Below are 22,628 nucleotides of genomic sequence, written 5' to 3' on the forward strand. Positions count from 1 at the left end.
CGCCTGGGTGGCTTAGTCAGTTAAACATTTGCCTTTGGTTCAGATCATAATACCGGTCCTGGGATCAAGCCCCATGTTGGGCTCCCTGCTCAGTGGTAAGTCTACTTCTCTCTCTTCCTCTGTCTCTTCCTGGCTTGTGCTCTCTCTCGCTCAGTCGCTCACTCTCAAATGAACTTTTTTAGAAAGATTATTTATTTATTTATTTATTTGACAGATCACAAGTAGGCAGAGAGGCAGGCAGAGAGAGAGGAGGAAGCAGGCTCCCCGTGGAGCAGAGAGCCCGATGCGGGGCTCGATCCCAGGACCCCGGGATTATGACTTGAGCCGAAGGCAGAGGCTTTAACCCACTGAGCCACCCAGGCGCCCCTAGAAAGATTTTTATCTGAAAGAGAGTAAGCAAGAGAGAGAGCACAAGCAGGGTGTGTGTGTGTGTGACAGAAGCAGAAGGAGAAGCAGGCTCCCCGCGGAGTAGGGAGCCCAATGTGGGACTCAATCCCAGGTCCCTGGCATCATGAACTGAGCTGAAGGCAGACACTTAACCAACTAAGCCACCCAAGCACCCCTCAAATAAATAATATCTTTAAAAAAGGGGGGAGTTCTCTCTCTGCCCTTCCCCCACAAATTAAATAAATCTTTAAAAAATAAATAGATAAAAAAGTGAAATGGGTCTAATCATAGATGGCCTCCTCTGGGTTACATGACAAATACTCAAGTCAAGCCACTGGTAGAGTTGAAACTGAAATTCCTTAATGTCTAAAACTCCCAAAGTCCTCTGTGCAAGTCTAAAAGGACAGCCTCTCTGAGAGCATCAAATCATGCCCATTTTCCCAACAGTCCCACAACAGAACATTTCTCCCCATTTTACAGTCCGGTCTGATGTGGCAGTGAGAACGATGTGGTCACCAGGAATGGAAGAGCTGATTTGGCCTTCCAGAGCCCTCATGGGCTGTTATCACTTTGGGTATCTAACTCATCTAAAAAATGGGTCAGACAATCCTCAGAGGATCACAGTGAGATTCAGAAAAGCTGTGTCAGCAAGGCATTGCCTTCATGTCACAGGCCCTAAACCAGAAGAGCGGAGGGCTGTGCCCGAGTGCTGGGCCCATGGCCACTGACAGTCACAAGGCCACCGTGGTCAATGGGCCTTCTTCAACGGGAATGAGCCAGGACAGATGTTCATTCAAGTGCTTCAGGAAACTGGGTTCAGGCCTCGGAGGGTGGCTCAAAGGACCCATTCACTCACATTCCACCCAGCAGCATTCCTGGCCTCTATTCACAGCCTCCGTCATCAGGAGCCTACGGGATCTGCCATCTGTGGGGTAAAGTGCCCAACACCACACTCTGTTCCCCATTCACAGAAATAATCCCAGGAGGAAAGGAGAGCTTGGAGCACAGGATACCCTAGGCCTCCTGACTCCCTTCCCAGTTGGTGTTCAGTGCAATTTCTGGTATTAACTCTGGAGAAGCAACCAGCAGTGTCTTCATTTTAGACACCCCAAAACATGGAACCCACTTCAGCCTTGGCCCCTGGGGAAACTTCCAGCAACCAGGAGGGAGGCAGGTATCAAACGGGTAAGGAATAGCATTCCTCAACCAAGTTAAAAGTGTGAGGGATCAGTAGTTCGTAATGGAGCCATACAAGTGGTACTGTAGAAGGGCCACCTGAGCCCTAGGTCTGGAGTCAGAAGCTGCAAGCTTATGTGTACAGGACTAGAGGTGGGGGTTGCTGGTGGTACAGAGGGTGGTGATTAACAATACTGGTTCTAGGACTTTGGGAATGGCCTTAACCCTCTGAGACCTGGAGATGACCTCGTGGGGCAGCTAGGAGGATCCAACGGAGGGACTACAAAGAAAAGGCACTAGGTACTCTCAGGGGATAAACACACGTTGAGATCTTCAGAACAGAATGAGCTTTAGGTTTCAAATCAGGAAATAGTTTTCAACAGGCTCTCACCTTCCTCCCCCTAAACACCCACAGCAGCGCCTAGCTCCCTGTGATAGCACAATTCCAAAAATAACAGCCTGCGTCTGGCTCTTACTAGGAAGCAAGGCCTATGACAAGCGTTTTGCACATATTCTCTTTTCAGCTTCTTACTGTGTGACTGTAGGCATGCAACCCACCATCTCTGTGCTTAGTTGACTAAAGCGTAAAACAGGAATACTCAATATTATGTAAGTTAAAACTGATGGAGTACTTAAACAATAAAGAGTAAATTGGTTAAATTTTATAAAATTCTTAGAATAATTCATGACTCTCGCATAATTAAGTACTTTTTTTTTTTTAAGATTTTATTTATTTATTTGACAGACAGAGATCACAAGTAGGCAGAGAGGCAGGCAGAGAGAGAGGAGGAAGCAGGCTCCCCGCGGAGCAGAGAGTCCGATGCGGGGCTCGATCCCAGGACCCTGAGATCATGACCTAAGCCGGGAAAGGCAGAGGCTTTAACCCACTGAGCCACCCAGGCGCCCCTAAGTACTTTTTAAATAAGTAAAATTAAAAAAAATTTCATGCCCCTGTGCTCACTCAGGGTAAGCCACCTAAGGTCACAGGGCCAATCAGGTGATGGATGATTCCAGGTGGTCAGGAAACTGCCACCCCTGAATCTCATCTCCATGTGTCTCTCCACTGCCCACTGGCCCAGAGACTGCATCACACTTGTCCTTGTTCTTCTGTGGTCCTGGCATGAAAGCATTTTGTAGCAGTCTACTAAATACACAGGGTATGCCTTTGAAGGATCCAAATATTTGAAAGCATTTTGTAGCAGTCTACTAAATACACAGGGTATGCCTTTGAAGGATCCAAATATTTTAAGAGCTACAGAAATAAATGTAAGACAAATTCATAAAAGACTTGGTGGTGGTTAAGAATTTAGTTAAAAGCCCAACATTACAGTGCAGCTGGGTGGCTCAGTCAGTTAAGGGTCTGCCTTCAGCTCAGGCCATGATCTCAGGGTCCTGAGATTCAGCCCCACAGTGGACTCCCTGTGTCGGCTTCTCCCTCTCCCTCTGCCCCTCCCTTGCCCCCCTCCTCCACTTGTGCGCTCTCTCAAATAAAATCTTAAAAAAAAAAAAGCCTACAGCCTATTAACAGCTCAAATGTTACCTCTAGCATACTAAAGTTCCTTCAGTAAGAGTATTTGACTGGAAAAAAAAAAAAAAAGTCCAACATTCTCAGAGTAGAAGAGAAGACACAACGTACTGTGCCATGTTCCCACTGTCCTGGGTCTGGAGAGGGCACAGGTGGCCAAGGGACAAGTCTTACAACACTGATTTCACAAGAAGGATACAAGAGGTTTATTAGACAACCCATGGCAAGATACAAAATAATTGATAATGAGAACAACCATACTCTATCAGCCAGGTGCTGCTTGGGACTATGACACTATCCCACAGGACATTTCTGGGTTCCTATCTCCTGATGCGTTACCTAAAGAAATGAATCCCCTCAAATCAGGACTCAAACACAAAGGGATTATACAAAATGATTAATAATGACAACAACCATACTCTCATCAGCCAGGTGCTACCTGGTTCTATGACACTATCCCACAGCACATTTCTGCGTTCATATCTCCTAACATGCCCTCAAATCAAGAAATGAATCCCCTCAAATCAAGACTCAAACACAAAGGGATTCCAGAGACCACTAGGGAGGAGACTGGCTTGGAAAGCTCTCCCTTATCAATGTAGAGAAGGGATGGGGGAAGAAAACTTGGTAGGACAATTTGAATTTCCAAACTTAGCAAGAAGGAAACAAGTGTACAAGGCAGGGTCTCCTGGGACTGGGGCGGAGGGCACGACAGTGGGAGACAGGAGAGGCAAAAACGGCAGTGGTTGAGACCTGACAGCAAGTTTCTCTTCTCTACTTCTTCCGCCCGCCTCTCTCCTTGAGGGCCAGGTGGATGATGGCGCCGTTGGCCATGTTGTAATAAGCCAGTGAGTTGGAATCCTTGATGAAAATGCCCTGGAAAACAGACGATGTGCTTTAGCGTGGGGGCAACCTGGCCTTGAACAGTAATTTCGTAACTCCCAACATCCATTCCCTCTGAACTCAGTGAATACAGGGGCCTGAAAGATAGGGCAATGGTGGGGCATGTGGGTGGGATTGGCACAGGGAGGACTGAAGGTCTCCAGTTCCCCGAGAATGCTCTGCTTTCCTTCCCTCCTAGTAACCCATGCTCTCCCTCTTTGTCAACTTCCCAAGAAGGTGGCCCAGACCAAACCCCATGGAATTCTGACCCTCAAATCTGAAGACCTTTCTGAGATCAATCCAAGAGTCTGAGACTGAGGCTCAGAGTTGTGATTTGTCAAAGTCCTGAGAGGGAGAATAAAGCAGCCCCATGTGGCTGGGTACGCACCAGGTGGAGCTGGACTATCACTTCTGTGTCCCTGCACAAAGCCAGGCTACCCCAGACCACACTGGCTGGGATGGCTCCACTACTGGGCCAGAAACCCACCACAGCATTCCAAGTCTTGTCCCCAGATGCCCACCCTAATCACTGAGGCATAAAGGTTTCTGGGGCTCCACACAAGGCTATAACATGACCCAGCCACCCCAAGCCTCACCCTGTCAGGCTAACCTGCCCTGGTACTCCCAGCCAGCATCACTGCTTCTAGAACAGATTCACATGGCTGCCCCCACATGTCTCTCCACTCCTTTGATTCCACAAGGGGTTTAGTTTCTGGGATGGCAGAGGTGTTGAGCCCCAAGGGGCAGGACCACTAACGTCCGACTCACCTCATACTGCAGCTTCTGTTTCCCTGCAGGCATACCCGTGGCTTCGTGAATCTTCACCTTGATGACAGAGACCTGTGGGACCGAGAGGTCGTTCAGCAGATTGCTAAGGTCCACTAAAGGAAGCTGACCCCCCCCCCGCCGCCACCCCGACTCCTTGGATCCCCTGCACCTGATGCCACTTAGCAGCAGCAAATCATACCTGGTCTGTGAGCGGGAGTGTGAAGACCAGCACCTGTCCGTTCAGTTTCCATTCAGTCTTATCCTGCATGTTGGGCACTTGGACTTTGATGGACACTGGACCCTACAAAACAGGACATGGCCATTACGCCCAGGGAACCCTGAACCCATCAGAAACTATGGTTTCCTATTCCTGGGCCAACATAAACAATGTCACCTGTCCATTGGACCCTGGCCCAATTCACTAACACCACTAGTGATATGGTACAACTCACTTCCCGTTTTCTTTTCTTTTCTTTAAAATGGTCTCTACCGTGCCCCCTAGTGAGTCTAGAACTGACAAAGTGTTAAGAAAATGCCCTGTAAAACCCAGAAGCACCAGAGACAGAGAGCATATAAACTGCAAAGTCAGAAAACTCCCAACTCCTCTAACCAGGTCTCACTAAGCTTCAACACCAAGTTTATAAAGCAAGTGATCACAACAGCTGTACAGTACTGCTGTAAGCACTGAGAAGACACGGGCCCATAAAATGCGTAACTCTACCTTGGCACTTCAGCTGGTACTGAGAAAATGGGAACTGCTACCGGAAAGGGGGAAAAAAAAGCACGGGTCAAATGGACTGGGTGAGTGGGGCTAGGACTGCTTCTGCCTCCTCACTAGAAGCCGACAGACTCCCTATGCACTGGCAGCACCAGGATTTCCCTTATATCTAGTACCCCAACAGAATTCCCACAACAGGGGGATTTCCAAAGGGCTGCAGCCAGAGAAGGAGGCCACAGAGAAACTAAGAACTACACCCAGGATTTCTTCTAGTGTCCAGGGCCCCGTTCGTACCCAAGTCCTGTCTGCTGGTCTCCACAAGAATTCACACCAGAGGGACCACCTACTCAGCCTGCTCCTTTCACTGTTAACTGTGCATCCACTGGGCGCTTAGAAGCCCTTCCAGGCCTCCAATATCTGACTCAGGCCCCTGAAGCCAGAGGAGTGGGAGCAGAACAGGGTGGGGCAGGAAGTGTGGAACCATAGTGGGACTGGACCCCACAGCTGGGTATTATGACCACGGCTGGCACTCTGGTATCACAGACCTTGTTTCTGCGCAGGAACTCCTCTTCAGGCACGAGGCTGTCTTCTGTCTTCAGTTTTTTGGAGGCAGGCTCATCCTCCATGGGAGGTGGAGGGTGGACAGGGGGCATCGGGGCTGGAGCTGGGACAGGGGCCACAGGTGGAGCGGGCACAAATGCTGCAAGGACAAGAATAAGTGGTTGCATGAGTGGGAGAAAGGGCCCTGGGACTCAGGGCTGGTGAAGGATGAGGAGAAATTGCAAAGGTTTCCCACTTCTCCCAGTCAAAAGTGTGAAGGGTCACTCCTTGCCGAGTCTGGCAGCCAGCAGGAAATGGGGCAGCAGGGGCAGGACTGATAGACAGAGTGGGTGCCAGCTGACAGGCAAGCGTCACTGGGCCTCTGCACCTGTCTGGAGCCTGACCATCCTGGGTGCATAGACCCCAGCTTTGCCATGTCAGCCCATCTCCCCCAGAACCTGTGGCTCCCCAGCTCGTAGCTCAGGGACCACTCATGTGGGGAAGCTAAGGCTCCCCTCTAGGTTGGCCCCCCAGTTGTAACAGCTGGGCAGTACCGCCAGCCACTGCTTAGTCCACAGTCCTGACCCAACGGCCTGGAAGGTGGCACGAGAGACACTGACCTGTTGGCACAATCATGGGGGGTGGGCGGGGTGCCATGATAGGAGGGGCCGAGGGAGGCATGGGCACCACGTTGATCCTGGGCGCATGGATGATAGGTGGCATGGGAGCAATCACTGAGCCCGGGGGTAGTCGGACCACTGATGCCATTGGGGGGCGAGGCATGACAGGTACGGCAGACACAACTGTGGTACGGACAGGAGGCGGCATCTGCAGAAGAGGAGGGACCCAGAGGTCACAGGAAGCCAAAGCTGAACCTCAAGGGCAAATAAGGCTGGTGATTAGCCCCCTGCAGCCTTTGAGGATGGGGACTAGATGCTCTGACGGAGTTCTCTGGCTGACAGACTGCAGGCTCACAACCAGACTCTGACAGGAATTATGCTGAGAGGCCCAGAGTGACACTCTTTCCACTTGGGACACAACCAGCTGCTTGTGGCAGATGCTGAAAAACCCACTAAAGAGGCTGACCTCAACTTAGCTTCCTGGAGACAGGCCAGCGATCCTCAAAGACCTGCTAAGCCCTGCAGCCCTTCTCTGTCCTAAGCCTGCTTCTCCCATTTGCCTCTTACCTCCCTCCCTCCCATGCTCCAATCCTCCCCCACAGATGGAAGATCAGACCAGAGGTTCCCACTTACAATTAAAGAGTTCTTTGTCTCTCAACTTGACCCAAACAGTGCCTGGGTCTCACTATAAGGAAGTTGTCCTTCTCAGCCAATAGTGTCCAACCCCAAGAACCAAGCTCTGCAAGATCAGTCCCAAAGTGGCTACTGGCTTACCGCAGGTGGCCGGGGCACAGAAGTAATGGGTGGGGCAGAGCTAGGAATGTTGGTGGCTGAAGATGGAGGTGGTGGCTGCTGGGGAAGTTCATTGGGTTTGCTAGGGCCAATCTTCTCTTTGGTATCATCCTCTGGCACCAGGCCCTTGGCCTTATGGATGGCCTCGATCTGCTCCTGGAGGGTAATGTTGGCCTGGGCAGCCTGCTGGGTCCGGGCCATGCTACCCGAGTGGCCGTCCCAGGTCACCTGCAAGGGAAAGCAAAGCCACAGCTTGTCAGAGATCCTAAAATGCAGCTCAAGTATAGGATTGTGAAAGTGGGGAAGGCACTAGAATCCATCAGAACTGCACCTTTTCCTCTGGCTTCTGGATTTCTTCCTCACCAATCTTCTTACCGATGGCTGTTTCTTCTACACCAAAGATGTCAGTACGCCGCTCAGCCAACTGTTTCAAGCTGCTTTCAATATCCAGACCTGGATGCAGTCAAAGAACGGAGGCAGGGGACAGAAAGGAAACTAAAACCAGGTGCCCTGGGGCGCCTGGGTGGCTCAGTGGGTTAAGCCGCTGCCTTCGGCTCAGGTCATGATCTCAGAGTCCTGGGATCGAGCCCCGCATCGGGCTCTCTGCTCAGCAGGGAGCCTGCTTCCTCCTCTCTCTCTGCCTGCCTCTCTGCCTACTTGTGATCTCTGTCTGTCAAATAAATAAATAAATAAAATCTTTAAAAATAAATAAATAAATAAATAAATAAAACCAGGTGCCCTTCTAACAGAGAGCCCCAACTCTCCTGGTGCAGAGTAGAGGCTAGTCCTGTGGGGTAGGCTGAGTCTGGGTCCCAATACAGCATGCCCCAACTGAGCCTGGGGAAGCCCAATCAGCACTAAGGCTGTACGCTAGAGTTTGTCCAACCGCCTGACTTAAGAAAAGGAATTGCGAGGACTGGGTCACACAAATGGCAAGCGGCAATCAGGACTACAAGCTTACTCTCCTGCCTCTGGGACAGTTTTCTTCCCATTGTGTCTCATTTCAAAGCACTAAGGGTGCTCCAGCCAGCAGAGCCCTCATTCTAAGAGAGTCCCAAGATGGTCAGCTTCCCCGGCTCTGGTATGTCTGGGATGGCGTCCATGTCAGGTGCCTGCCTTTGGAGGAGCCTTATGAAGAGTGCTTCTGGAAAATGGGGAATTCTTTTGTAGCATCACAGGCTGTACCTATCCTCACAAATTTTTGTCTGACCTCAGACGTTGCTCTGTTTGGTTAAAACAAACTGACCACATTTTAGAGATTCCCATGGCTCAAAGCAAGTCCGGGCTGAGTCAGAGCAGAGGTTTGGACTGGCTGGGAGAACCCCACCTCACCTGGTGCATACACTTCATCATCGCTCTGCTTCTCCCGGATGGAGCGATCTCGCTGCTCTAGCCAGCGGGGATCGAGAAGCCCGATGCGCATGTGCTCCTGCATTTTGCTGGCAGGGATCTTCTCCCCCGTGATTGGAGACACAAGATACTCATCTGGAGCAGGGGCTGGAGGCAGGGGCTTGGAAGCTAAAAGGAAAGAGAGGTTCCTGAATGAGAACACTGGGAAGCAGCCAGGGTTAAGGGACTATGGTTTTATTTGTGTCTCCCTCATCTGAAACCATCCATTTAGTGCCATGCTGTAGCCGGCATTGTGCAAGACACCTGGGCACCAGAGATGACTCAGCTCTGTTCCCCATCACCAGGCCTGAGAAAGAGGGGCTATCGATGCCTTGGCGACAAACCACCTCACCCCCTCCTAGAAACAAACAGCACTGAGGAACATGTGAGGGCAGGAAAGCAGGCCCTACCTTTGGGGTCATAATCCTTCCGAACAATGACCTGGTCTGGAGTTGGGGGCAGAGGAGGCGGCATGGGTGTCTCTGGGGGTGGGGGCACTTTCTGCCCTTCTTCTTCATCATCCGAACCCTGAAAAACAAAGCAATGGCAGGACTCAGAAAAGAGCCAATAGGCCACCTCTCTGCAGCTAAGCCCTGGCGGCTCTCAGGGTGGCAAAGAGCCTAGGTCCTTGCCAGCCAGCATCCATGTGCTAAGCCTCCAGGGGCAGCCGAGGCCAGGCGGCAGCTGGCCAAGCTTCTTCCTCGCAACATGAATGGGAGTGCTGGGGGCTGTGGTGCTAACACTCCGCCCAGGCATTTCCAGCAGCTGGCACCAGGCAGTCCCAGGAGGCCAAGGGCAGTTAAACATGCTGGGGAGGGGTGCGGGGGGCAAGTTGGTGCTCAATGGTAGCTGCTCATGCAGCAACGCTGGGAGGGAAAGAAAAAGTCAATTCCCACAGACACAGGGGCCATTCTTCTCACACACAAATTCTTTCCAAGGGGAGGAGAGCAGCTTGGCTCTGGAGACTCTATGCCTACTGGGAGGGGGTAGAGGTGGCCGAAAGGAAGCAGAGGCTACATTAAGAAAAGCTCTGGGAACTGCTGATCATTTGGGCCTAAGTTCAAATGCATCAAAGCATGTGGTGATAAGTATTCCCTTACTGAGAGCTGGCATGGGGGCAGGAGGGAGCAGGGCCTCTGGGCGAAGCCGGGAAGGTCACAGAACACAGCCAGCACAGCTTTCAGATCCTTGCCTATGAATGAATCTTTGTTGCCCAAGCTGGAAAGAGGCTCTATGCTCCCTGGGTACGGGCAGCTGCTCAGCCAGCATGCCTTATTCGGGATCCACGCCTCCTCTCAAGGATCACAAGGGAGCTGATCTGAAATGTGAAGAGCACCCCCATACCAAGCTCCAGAAGGAAAGGCCGGCTTGCAGGCCCTCCCAGAAGCATACCTCGTCCATGTCTTGCACTTGTGTGTCCTGGTCCAACTGCGAAGGAGGCTCCTCTGCCTTCTCCTGTTTGTCATCCTCCTCATCAGACTCGACCTCCATTTCAACCTCTTCACTCTCCCCAAACTTCTCGTAGCGCTCCTGAATGAGGATTCGGGCCCCCAGTTCCTCTGGGGTGGTGGGGGGAGGGAAATTCCCTGGCAGAGGGTAATCCAGAGTCAAAAGGAGACCTCCACAGATACTCCTTATCAAAGGCCTGCCCCTTGGTCTACCCTCCACACACTGTAAGCTCTCCCAGCTCCAGACCCAAGGTCTGGCACGTTTGCTCAATTGGGTTAAGTGGGGCAATGTGGCAAATCAGAAGTCTTCTGACAGCAGAGACAAAACAGATAGATAAAACCCTCTGGGGGGGACTATAGTGCTCTGTGGGAAGATACATAGCTGAGATATTCCAGATGGTTCCAAGCTCCTGGCTCCCCACCTGGAGTCAGAGACCTACCTTGCTCATTGGGTTGGAAGTCCACTGTTTCCACCACCACAAAATCATGCCAGTCGATCTGCGCATAGGCCACCCGCTCCTTCTCCTTTTCCTCCTCTTCCTTCTTCCTCTCTCGTTCCTGGAACTTGGCCCACTCCACCCGGTAACACACCTGGGGAGATAGGAAACGGCACAATGCTAAGCTGAATCAGGGTCTGTTCCTGACGGGCCTGACCCCTCCAGTACCTTCACCCAAGCCAGCATCTCCTTCAGAACAGGGGGCTGCTCGGCCCACAAGGGGAACTTCCTGGCCGAAACTATGGTATTTGCATTTGGTTTCTGTCAAGCCCAGCTCCCAGACAGGAAAAAAAAATCTAAATGCCACAGAAACCTTGTGTCTAGGCCTCAAGGACAGCCATTTGTTACAACCTCAGAGTTTTCTGCTTGAGTTGGCAAGGGGCGCGATGCTCACAGAACAGCAAACTCTGTCCCAGGAAGTCTGCGTGATGACCAAGTACCCATGAGAGAAGCAGCGATCTGAGAGCCTGAGAAACAAAGCCTTCATGCAGCCACCCAAAACAGGCAGTGCCAACAGGCCTTCTCTCCTCGACTCTGAAAATGTGGGGCCTCAAATGGCATCTGTTGCCAGAAAACCTGTTCAGGAGTTGGCTTCTAGTAAGGGCAGAAAAGAGGAAGATGCAGTAAAGCTGAAAGAAAAGCAGAAAGGGAGCAGAGCCCAGGATTCTTCAGCCTTTGTGGCCACAAGATCTTTCTTTCCACCACTCCTGTGCCTGGAACACAACAAGGTCCCACCTTGAGGCCCATTTCCAAATATGAAACAACCCACACAAGGTCACTTGCATTGAAGTTAACAGTTATAATTTAGTTTACCTGGTCCAAAACTTCTCGGGGGTTCTCAGCCTCTTTCTTGAGCTTTGTAAATAAGCCTTTAGGAGGAATCAAGATCTGAAACATGGGAAGAGTTAAAGCAACTGTCAGTGCAGCACAACCCAGGACAAAGAGGGGGCTTCCCGGGGCCTGTGGAACGGCATAGGACAAGCAAAAGCATGGCGTTCCAGGTCCCAATCCCAGCTCCTCTTTGCTGTGTGACTTTGGGCAAGTCACTTAACCTCTGTAACTTGGCTGCCTTCTATAAATAGTTACATCCCTGCTTAAAGGTGGCACAGTCAATGTAAAAGCTGCAAGGATGAGCAAGAAAATCCGCAAAAGAGCACTACCCACCACCCAGCATTCAGTCCACATGCATTGGCTGCTCTCAACACGGGGCTGCTACTACCCTCTGGCACATGCCACCAGGCCCTTTCACACGTGCTCCCCTGATGATCCTACTCCACAGATCCCAACTCCCAGACTCTGTCCCCTGCTTTCCGTTTCTCCATAGTATTTGTCACCATCGGACAACCACTGACATTGCACTTGCTTTTCGCCCCCCTCACCAGACCAGAAACTCTGTAAAGACAGAGATTTCTCTGTCTTCTGTTCACTATTATATCTCCAGCATTTGAAATAAAGTCTGACACCGAATATATAGTTGATGAGACAACGAATGATGGCATTGTTCAAAACAGCATAAATCCCAACAGTTTATCATTGGTAAAGTGGCTCAGCCCTACCCTATCATCCCTAGACCTCTACCTCAGAAATAAATCTGCCCTAGAGTCTCCCATGACTAGAGACAGACACCAGTGCCCTCAGGTTAGAATACTAAATGGCAATACCCAAGTCCTGAGAGAAAAGGAATAGGAAAGTAACAGACTACAAAGGGATCTGGGGACCTTTAACTCTGGAAGTGGTCCACTAGGTAAAATGAAGGCAGGGCTCCCTTAAAATTGTTACCATGTAATTAATTACACTAACCCTTTGGCCTTCCACAATTGTTATTTTAATGACTCTACCATTTTTTGATTTGATTATTTTCTAAATACACACATTTTTATAATTCTTTCTAGTTACATATTTAGAGTGAACTAAGGAAATCATTACAGTCCTTTCAAGCCAGATCTTTAATGTGCTGTTTCTAAATATCAAGAACAGATGTACAAACCAGGCAACTAAAAAGAGAATGCAACCGCCACAAGAAGTTGGAGGAAAAAAAAAAAAGCCCCCCCCCCCCAAAAAAAAAGCCAACCCCAAGCCACTGGCAAATCTGTATCAGTGTGCTTTGCAAGAAATTAACAATCTAACTGTTTTTAAATACTAATATCCACTTGTCCAGATTCTTGATTACAACAACCGTAGCATGAAATTAAGATCTTGTTCCAGACCCTGAGGCCCAGATCTTAGGGGCTAGAGTGAAAATGCCAGAGTTCAAGTCCCGGCTCAGCCCTGACAAAATTAATTCTCTGTGCCTACTTCCTCTTCTGTAAAATACGTACAGCAGTAGCTAATTTATCAATTACTACAGATTAAATGAGAAAATGCTATATATATAAGTATTTCAACAATACTGTCTATATCTCAAGTTACACTGTCTCCCAATGCTTACTTAAATTATATTTCTAATCCAAGGTACTTTTTAGGGTGAAAAACAACATAGATGTTGGGGTCAGTGTAGCTACTTACTAGCTGAGAGACCATGAGTAAGGGACTTCAACTCTCTAAGCCTATCTCCGCTTTTGAAAAAGGGGAAGGGAGAGGGAATACCTCCTGGATTCTTATGATGATTAAACTGGGCAAAAGAAGGCAACTAACTATTAAGGTCTTCCTTCTTCTCAGGTCCCGTGCTAGGCAACTGAACATTCTGATGTACTTAAAAGCAGCTAGCACTTGGCCTTGTCACATAGCAGGCACCAACCTAATGGCAGTTATCAATCACATGTTTCACTGCTCTTTAAAACCAGCAGTCTAGGGGCACCTGGGTAGCTCAGTGGGTTAAGCCTCTGCCTTCAGCTCAGGTCATGGTCTCAGGGTCCTGGGAATGAGACCCACATCGAGCTCTCAGTTCAGCAGGAAGCCTGCTTCTCTCTCTCTGCCTACTTGTGATCTCTTTCTCTGTCAAATAAGTAAATAAAATCTTAAAAAACAAAAAACCAAAACAAACAAACAAAAAAAACCCCAGAAGTCTATGCTACATTTATTTATTTTTTAAATATTTTTATTTATTTATTTATTTGACAGAGAGAGAGATCACACATAGGCAGAGAAGTAGGCAGAGAGAGAGGCGGAAGCAGGCCCCCCGCCGAGCAGAGAGCCTGACGCGGGGCTCGATCCCAGGACTCCGAGATCACGACCCGAGCCGAAGGCAGAGGCTTTAACCCACTGAGCCACCCAGGCGCCCCTATGCTACATTTAAATGGCAGAACAGAAGAGAAATCAAGACTTTAGGGACACCTGGGTGGCTCAGTCAGTTAAGCGGCTGCCTTCGGCTCAGGTGATGATCCTGGGGTTCTGGGACTGAGCCTCACACTGGCCTCCTTGCTCAGAGGAGAGCCTGCTTCTCCCCTGCCTACTGCTCCCCCTGACTGTGCTTGTTTTCTCCCTCCCTCTCTCTGTGTCAAATAAATAGATAAAATCTTTACTTAAAAAAAAAAAACAAAAAACCTAGACTGTACACTGAACTGGAATTTTTAACCTCTGCCTGAGGGCCCACAGAGGAGTCAAGTTCTTAGAGACACAAGTAGATACAGTGCCTTCCTGCCCTAGGCCCACCACCCCCGCCCCTGCCCTGCCCAGGCACCTTGGTGTACTGTTCCACCAGCTTCGTGAAGTAGTTGAAGAGGCTGTGCTGCGGGCGGAGGAAGTCAAACTGGTAGTTGCGCTGCTCCTTCTGCATCAACTGGGTCAGAAACTGGCGGCCGTTCCTGGCCACAAACTGAGCCGTCAGCTTCACCACGTCCAGGTCAAAGGCTGAGATGGAGGGGGGATCTGCTATGAACTCAAACTCAGGAGGGGGCTCTTTTGGCACGATGGTCTCTTGTATCACCTGGGCTTGGACCTAAGACGAGGAGAGAATTTGAGGCTCGAGAGAGGGTAGGAAGACACCCCCAACAGGATGGCACAGGCCTCCGCATTTCTGCCAATCACCTACACACCACTGGCCCACAGTGTGAGAGAATCCTAACTCACAAGAGCACGGATTTCTTGGCCAACTGTGGCCTCCACTCCCTGAATGGCCTGGACCAAGAACCATGCCCCTCCATATTTCTGTTGTGGCTCTGAAACCGAGGGCCAAATCGGGTGGCAGAAAAAAATCTGACAGGAACATGCCTTATTAAATCCCACCCGAGAGGGATGAAGGACACAGTCAGCCCTACATGTCTGCAGAGGACCCACTGGACAGAGGACTTCCATGTTTGTTACCTCGCCTGACCTCCACACGAACCATGTGGTGGATAGAATTACTACTGTGAATCCCTTTTACAGATGAAGAAACTGGGGTAGCCTGAGGCCCTAGAAGTAGTAAACTGCAATGGAAGGTCACAAAAGCTATTCCAACCTTTATTTCCCACTGTAAAACAGGAGGTAGCCTTTGCCACCATGCTCCAGGAATACAGCAAAGAGAAGGGACCAGTCTAGGTCTATACAGGAGGCAAAATGTGCCAGCCCTTCTTGTCTTCACTGATAACCCTAGCTGTCCCTAGTGATGGACCTAGAGAAGATTAGGATATTAAGGCGGGCCACATGCAGGGACCCTAGGAAGGTAAGATGGATGGGAGGGATGGCTCAAGAAGGGGCCCGCAAGCCACATCACAGCACTGTCCTCACTCCATGGTCAAGGCAAAGAGGAGGGCCAAGGGCCTAAACTCTGGATTACTGACCCTGTGGCCTGGGTAAAGCTTACTTCCCCAAGCCTCAGGTTCCTCATCTGTAAAATGGTCACTTTGCTGTTCTCCTCACGCAGCTGCTGGGAGATGCCAATGAGACTCCTAAGACACTGAGCACAGAGCCGGACAAGCAGTGCTCAGGAAACGTCAAAGGCCACAGCACTTTGCTACCTGAGCCTCAGCGTCTTCCTCTGTGGACAGAAACCTCATGTCTCTCCCTGGCTGGTAGTGAGGTTTAGACAGCAGAGCTCATTACCCTCCCCTCCCTGGCCTGGCTTACCTCTCAGCCCTGGGGATATGAAGGAAGGGGGTGGCTCTAACCTTCTGGGGCAGTTGCTGCTGGGTGGCCTGCTGCTGCTGCTGCATGACCTTGGGGATGGCGGCCGAGGGCTCCTGAGCCTTCCCCTCCTTGAATTCGCTGACCTTGTGGCGGTAGTAGGCATGGTAAGGATCGTTAGGGTTCAAGAAGTTAAACTTGGGATTGTTGATCTCGTTCTGTCGTATCCTAGCTTCAAATTCAGGTCCGTTTCTACAAGGAGGAAAAGAGAGAATTAACACCACAAGCCTTACAATTGCCTAGATGCAGAACACTGCCCCTTCAAGCCCCCTATTTGCCACCACTTGCCACTCAAACTAGCCCAGGCCTGAGCGAAGCAGAGGTCCTCCTCAAGGCTCCTAGTGTCAGTGGCCAAAGTCCTCGGCCTCCTCCAAGGTTGGGCCAGGCCTCCACAGGGTCTCCCAGACCTCTACTGCTCCTGTAGCTCTTCTGCTAGTCCTGCCATCCCACAACTATCTAAACTCATTGCTTTTTTCTTTGAATAAATTTATTTTAAAATGCAGTTTAAAAAGAAGACGTATTACTACTTCACATAAAAATCAGTAGAGCTTTACACTTACAAAAGAAAACATAAAATTAAACACAATGAAAATAAAGTAGTATCATTAAAGTCTCGCTCCAAGTTTGCTGAGATGAAGGCCAGTTCTCTTAGTTAAAAAGGGAGATGACAGAGGGCTGCAGTGGTGTTAAGGATACTCTAGCACCAAACTGACACTTTGTCCTTTGGGTAACCACAAGGGTTGAAAAACCATCTAAGTGTAAACAATTTCATGTAATGATTTGTCCAAATACTACCTAGAATCACCTCATTTAGTACTGGGTGAGGCCCACAAAAGAAACACTGTGCTCTCCAAGGACCCGGATCTGCACTGCTGCATACAGCACATCCACATGACAAGAGAGCTTTAGAAAAGAGGTTTCCCATCTCTCCCCGTACTGAGACAGTTTCCCACATATATCCTAGGTCTTTGCATGCCTTTAAAAACCTCAGGGCTGGGGCACCTGGGTGGCTCAGTTAACTGGTTAAGTGCCTGCCTTTGGCTCAGGTCGTGATACCCGGGTGCTGGGATCAAGCCCCACATCAGCCTCCTTGCTCAACAGGGAGCCTGCTTCTCCTTCTCCCTCTGCTGCTCCCCCTGCTTGTGCTCTCTCTTACTATCTCTCCCCCTGTCAAATAAATAAATTCTTTATAAATAAATAGATAAATACCACAGGATAAAAAAAAAAAAAAGGACCTTTCATGATATTTGGGGAACCCTGATTTTTAAGGAGTCCCAATGGTAACATTTCAAGGGGTCTAACATATATAATACCTGTGTCACTCAAAAAGTACAATAAACTTAAAGACATAAGATATGGACACATACGTGTTTTGAATTCACTTCTGACTCACCAAGTTACCAAACCTTCCACTCTTTTTTTTTCCTTACTAGATTATCAGGTTATTATAAAAGGATATTTTAAAGAATAAAAACGAATGGCCAGATGAAGAATCACATAGGGATAGGTCTGGTAGAGTCCTGAGCACAGGAGATTCTGTCTCTAGAGTCTGGGATACACCAGCCTCCTGGCACCCTCTCTGATGTATTCTTGTTCACCGACATGGACGCTCTCTGAATCCCTCTGGTTAGGGCTTTTTTTTTTTTTTTTTTTTTTAAAGATTTTATTTATTTATTTGACAGAGAGAGATCACAAGTAGACAGAGAGGCAGGCAGAGAGAGAGGGAAGCAGGCTCCCTGCTGAGCAGAGAGCCCGATACGGGACTCGATCCCAGGACCCTGAGATCATGACCTGAGCTGAAGGCAGCGGCTTAACCCACTGAGCCACCCAGGCGCCCCGGGTTAGGGCTTTTTTAATGAAGACTTCATGCCACAGGAATGATTGATTAAATCACTGGTCATTGATGACCGAACTCAATCACCAGCCCCTCTCCCCTCCCCAGAAGTCGGGGGTCCAAACTTCTCTGACTCAAATTCCCACGTGTAAGATGCAGCTAATACGACCTTCTCTCTCTACCCTGGAGAACTCAGAAGATTAAATCAGTTAAGGAGATGGCTAAGTCTTTTTGAATCATACAGCAGCCTGAAATGCAAGGGCTGGTATTCCTATGAAGGCTAGAAAGGGCTGTTCCATAAACACTAAAGATGATGTGGGTATTAGATGTTTGTGGTGGGGTGCCTGGACAGTTCAGTCAGTTAAGTGTCCGACTCTTGATTCCGGCTCAGGGCATGATCTCAGGGTGGTGAGATCGAGCCCTGTGTCTGGCTCTCCACTCAGTGCAGAGTCTGCTTCAGATTCTCTCTATCCCTCTCCCTCTGCCCCTCCTCCTGTTCTCTCTCTCACACACACACTTTCTCTCTAAAATAAATAAGAGCTTAAAAAAAGATGTTTGTGGGGCCTCTTCCTTCACTCCTCCAGCCAGAGGCCCGCACTGAAAAGATGCCCTAAACATATCAAGGGATGGATGGTTCCAGGGGCTGCTGGCAATAGCAGCTTCACTCTCTTGAGACTTTCACACCCTGGCCTTGCTAGCTGGAGGGCGAGACAGGGTACAGGCAATGCTGTGCCACAGATTAGCCTTCATACCAAACTGTGCCATGGTGGTGCTCATCAACACCCAGGCTAGGTCCTCTGTAAGTTCTGGTCACACTCTGTAGCATGAATAACACCATGGGGTCTTAATTAGGCAATGCATGAGTCCAACTGGAACCTCATGCCTGGGGAAGAAGCACCTTCCACCTTCTGAAATGATGCAAACTACACACTCAGGTACTGCTAAAGTAGGCCATCATGTCCAGCAAACACCCAGGGCAGACAAAGGGCTGCTCAAAAAGGGGGGGGGAGGGCTCTGCTTGTCTCCTCCATCACTGCCTCCTAAGCCATAACCTCACCACATCTGGGAATAATCTGAAAGAAAATGAGAAGGCAGGAATGTTCATTCCAAGCTATTCTTTTCCTTTAAATTAACAATGTTAATTTTAGAATTATGTTCTCTAACACAAGGAATAGATTTCAGCAGAAAAAGACATGATTCTGAGTCAACGCAGCTGGTGGGACTTTTTAAGGGTAATTTCCACTTCAGCTTCTTGACAGGAGAATGTAGGGAAGACCAAACCTAGAGAGAAAAAAAAAAAAACTTCTTTCGGAAAAACATACTCAGTGATTTTAACTGAATGCTCCATCAATCAATGTGTGAGATCCAAGAGAAGTGGAAAGATGGTCCCATATGCTTCCTTTATCCCAGAGTGAGATGATGCTCGTCCGACCCTCCATTGCAATGTAAACGAAAGCAAGTCCACAGATACTTAAAAATGCCTACAAGGCAATCACCTAAGCCAAAAATAAATCTAGAAATATGGATGCATACGTTTTTATTTTTAAGAAAACTTGGATACTCATTTCTGTGGCAGCAGAGGCTGGCACAAAATTATTGGAAAGCTACTTGGCAAAATGTTTAAGAAAATCTTTAAAAATGCTCTTTCAGCCAGTTATGTGCCACATAGAATTTTCTTCTAAGATGACAATCTAGAAGGGAAAGAAAATGCTCAGATTTCCCCCACAGTTTTGTGTGCCAAACTGAAATGCTGGAAACAACTTGGAGGAAAGGAGAGAGGAGACAGCCAAGTCAAGGGAGGCCCGTCACCTCAACATGGTGCGTTGAGGACGGCGCAGCAGCAGAGGACGATGGAGCAACAGGAGAAAATGCTTCTGAGCACAAAGGGGAAAAGCAGGATGTGAAAGTATCTACTAGTATTACAAAGGTCTAAAAAAGGACGTCAAGGACCAGAAGGAAACAGGAAAGTGAAAACAGCTGGTAGAAACTATTCTGGTAATGAGACTGTGGTGATTCTTCCTCTAACACCCTTTTCCTATTTATTCTGTTTTTAAAATTACCAGGGCAAAAAGGGAAGCATGAGCGTTGCTATGAGACACTGAACATTTATCATAAACACAACACTTACTGCCCTGAAGCTAACATTGCTCCCCCAAGCACAGAGCAGATTTAATGCAATACCCTGGTTAAGCAAAGCCTTTGAAATGTGAGGCTATGAATCCGCATGGAGCCTGACAAGTAAAAGGCCTCAGAGTAACCTCTATGTTTCACTTTATTAAGAGGTTGGGAAGGAAGGAACCCTCTAGTAAAATGTACTGTGATAGGGATACTGCCTTGGGATCAAGGCATGGCCCTCTGGAGCACATGTGTCTTGACTGAGGGCAGCGGTCTGTTCAAGGCGGGCAGCTGCTTACATCAATGAGTTGTCTAGTTTATTGACAAAAGCCAGAAATCCAGATTTACTGTGCAAGCTCATTTTTAAATGGTGGCAACTTATTCAAGTTTTTAAAAAATACATATTGTGACGGTGCACTGGGTGTTTCAGTTGGTGGAGTGTTTGACCCTTGGTTTCGGCTCAGGTCATGATCTCATGGGTCATGGGATCAAGCCCTGTGTCAGGCTCTCTACTGAGTGGGAGTCTGCTTGAAAATTCTCTCCCTCTGCCCTACCCTCTCCCTCCCTTCCTCTCTAATAAATAAATCTTTAAGAAAATATATATCATGAGGAAAAACAACAGCACTATAGGCTGCATGTGGCCTGCTGGCTGCCAAAAAAACACTTTAACTAGGGGGGTTGTGTTGACCTTTGGAGTCAAGCAGCCATCAAGAGGATTCCATCTGAGGAGTAGGTGTGTGTAAAACATGACGGGAAAGGATGAGAGGAACTCGCAGACTTCCAAGTCATCCACGAAGACAGCACTCAGTCCCATTCCCTCTCTCCTGCCTCACAAGAACTCTGAGCTCGTATTTTATTCCATCCTGCAGAGGCGTCAGTGGACGGTGTGAGGAGCACAGTTCTTACAAAATGAGAATGACCAACTCCCTTTTTATGTCTTCCTCCGGCCAGCAGCTCAGACATAGACACAGACACAAATATTCTCCCTGACAAAACAGCTTTCCAGGCACTTCCTCAGGCCTATTTTGGAAGCACAGGTTCCTGGTGCTTCTGGGGCTGGGTGTGATTCACATTCTGCCACTGCCATTCCATGCCGAGACACTAATCCTGACCATGGCCCACCTCACCAGCATGCTGTGGTGTTAGATGAGCTAACGGGCCCAGGCTGACAATGCAGAAGCAGCTATGTTACCTGGCCACAAAGCTGGCAGTCTTGTCAACGATATTCCTGACTTCTGGAGGAGGATAAATAATTCCCACCACTGGCTTGGAGGGGGTAGAATCCTCCTTCGAAGAAGCTTCTTCTTCTGTGGGCTGTGAAAACAAGAAAAGGAGAATAACGTCTTGAGGCTCCTGATATGGGGGACTGAAGTCAAACTCCTCTAAAATCATTGAGAACATGGACTCTCTCCCAGGGACTTTCCTCGAGTTAGGACCTTCTGCTCCAGAAAACCAGCTCTTAACTGCACTATGCATGCATGGGACTCTCCTGGGGAACCGGTGGAAAGAGTAGCCTCCTTGACTCTCACCAGCTAGCCAGTCTGTGACACCAGGAACCTGGATTTTTACCAAGTGGCCAGATGATTCAGATTCAGGGGAGAGGATCTGATGGCATTCTAAGAAACCATCTTCCAGAATCCAGAAGGCCATGTCTGTACCCAGGGATGTTCCTGGCATGGAATATTTAATGACTACTGAATAAAGATGGGAAACTCTGCTGGCAGCGCCTTATGCCCTTTCCCTCTGCACCTATTAGAATATGCTCAAATGTTCTGTGAAACCCCACTGGAATGCACAACATCAACTGTCCCATAAATTCCAATATTCTTTCTTCACCAGCTTCTTTCCGTTAGTAAACAAAGGGTCAGTCTCTCATCTGAAAAAAAAGATAGCAGTTCCCTGACTTCATATTCTTTTCTACTGTTACACTCTCCCCCTCTTCCTCTGACAGCTAAATATCCTGAGTTTTCGCAGTCTTGCCATTCCCACTTCCCCACCTCCCATTTGGTCCCCATCCATTTCAAGTGCCCTTCCAAAAGTCAAACATGACTGCCTAGAGCCAACTATAGCCAGCATCTGGTCATGTGACCAGTGACCATTCCTTCACAAAACTCTCCACTCAACGCCCATGCCCCAGTATCCTGTGTCTTTCCTTTCTGCTCACCACTCCCCACTGAGCGAGTTTCCCCCACCCTATGTTAGGGTTCCCAAAACTTCTATTCTCCACAGTATTCACACTGTACTCAGGCACTCACAAGTATGGCCTTTACTTCCCCTACCACCTCGAGACTGAACAATCCCACCCAAACTGATGCCTCAGATCACTGTTATGTGTCACAGAATTCTAGATTGAGCTGGCTCCGGGGCACTTTTCTCTCAAACCGCTTTCCTCATCAATGGCCAACCATGCACTCAATCATCCAAGTCAGAAACATGGCCCTCTTCTCCCTTCCTCGGCCTCCATATCCAATGGTAACAGTTATCAAGCACACAGCAGGTTCCATATACCTTTCTAAAAACTTTAAATATATTACCTGCACAGCCCTTATGAGAGGCCCATGATGTGAATACTCATTACCCTCATTTTACAGATGACAAAACCAAGGAACGTAAAGCTTAACTAGCCCAAATGGCAGAACCAGGAATCCAACGCATCACTTGAGCTGAAGAGCCTGCACCACCAGTCATTGCGTGACTTGCGTTTGTCCATCCAGTCTGTCCCACCCCTGCCCCCAACACATCTAGGGCAGGCGCTCAGCATCTTTTGAGTAACTGTGCTCCTCTATATTCCCATCACTACCTGCCTACCTGAATTTCTGAAACACAGATGTCAGTTATCCAGCTTCAAACTCTTCCCTTTCTCCCCACTGTGTACTAGGAAAAGTTCAACCGCC

At 48.9% G+C, this 22,628-nt stretch overlaps 1 protein-coding gene across 2 annotated transcripts in view; it reads right to left on the reverse strand.

Moving 5' to 3' along the window:
- Positions 1-22,628, reverse strand: part of SF3A1 (splicing factor 3a subunit 1) — a 28,957-nt gene that overhangs the window by 4,810 nt on the left and 1,519 nt on the right. The window contains exons 2-16 of one of the 2 annotated variants that reach the window (XM_032883397.1): positions 20,927-21,048; positions 15,770-15,977; positions 14,362-14,619; positions 11,556-11,630; positions 10,686-10,836; positions 10,190-10,383; positions 9,208-9,325; positions 8,741-8,926; positions 7,740-7,861; positions 7,391-7,636; positions 6,617-6,824; positions 6,002-6,156; positions 4,938-5,039; positions 4,739-4,810; positions 3,842-3,964 (exon numbers count right to left, since the gene is read on the reverse strand). In XM_032883397.1, coding sequence (XP_032739288.1) covers positions 3,863-3,964; positions 4,739-4,810; positions 4,938-5,039; positions 6,002-6,156; positions 6,617-6,824; positions 7,391-7,636; positions 7,740-7,861; positions 8,741-8,926; positions 9,208-9,325; positions 10,190-10,383; positions 10,686-10,836; positions 11,556-11,630; positions 14,362-14,619; positions 15,770-15,977; positions 20,927-21,048 — 2,319 coding nt within the window. In that variant the 3' untranslated portion in view covers positions 3,842-3,862. Of the gene's footprint in view, positions 1-3,598; positions 3,965-4,738; positions 4,811-4,937; positions 5,040-6,001; positions 6,157-6,616; positions 6,825-7,390; positions 7,637-7,739; positions 7,862-8,740; positions 8,927-9,207; positions 9,326-10,189; positions 10,384-10,685; positions 10,837-11,555; positions 11,631-14,361; positions 14,620-15,769; positions 15,978-20,926; positions 21,049-22,628 lie in introns of those variants that run through there. The other variant, XM_032883396.1, reaches the window with a different exon arrangement.

This window comes from Lontra canadensis, unplaced genomic scaffold, assembly GCF_010015895.1.
Source record: "Lontra canadensis isolate GAN:19392208 unplaced genomic scaffold, GSC_riverotter_1.0 scaffold87, whole genome shotgun sequence".
Classification (NCBI taxonomy): Eukaryota; Metazoa; Chordata; class Mammalia; order Carnivora; family Mustelidae; genus Lontra; species Lontra canadensis.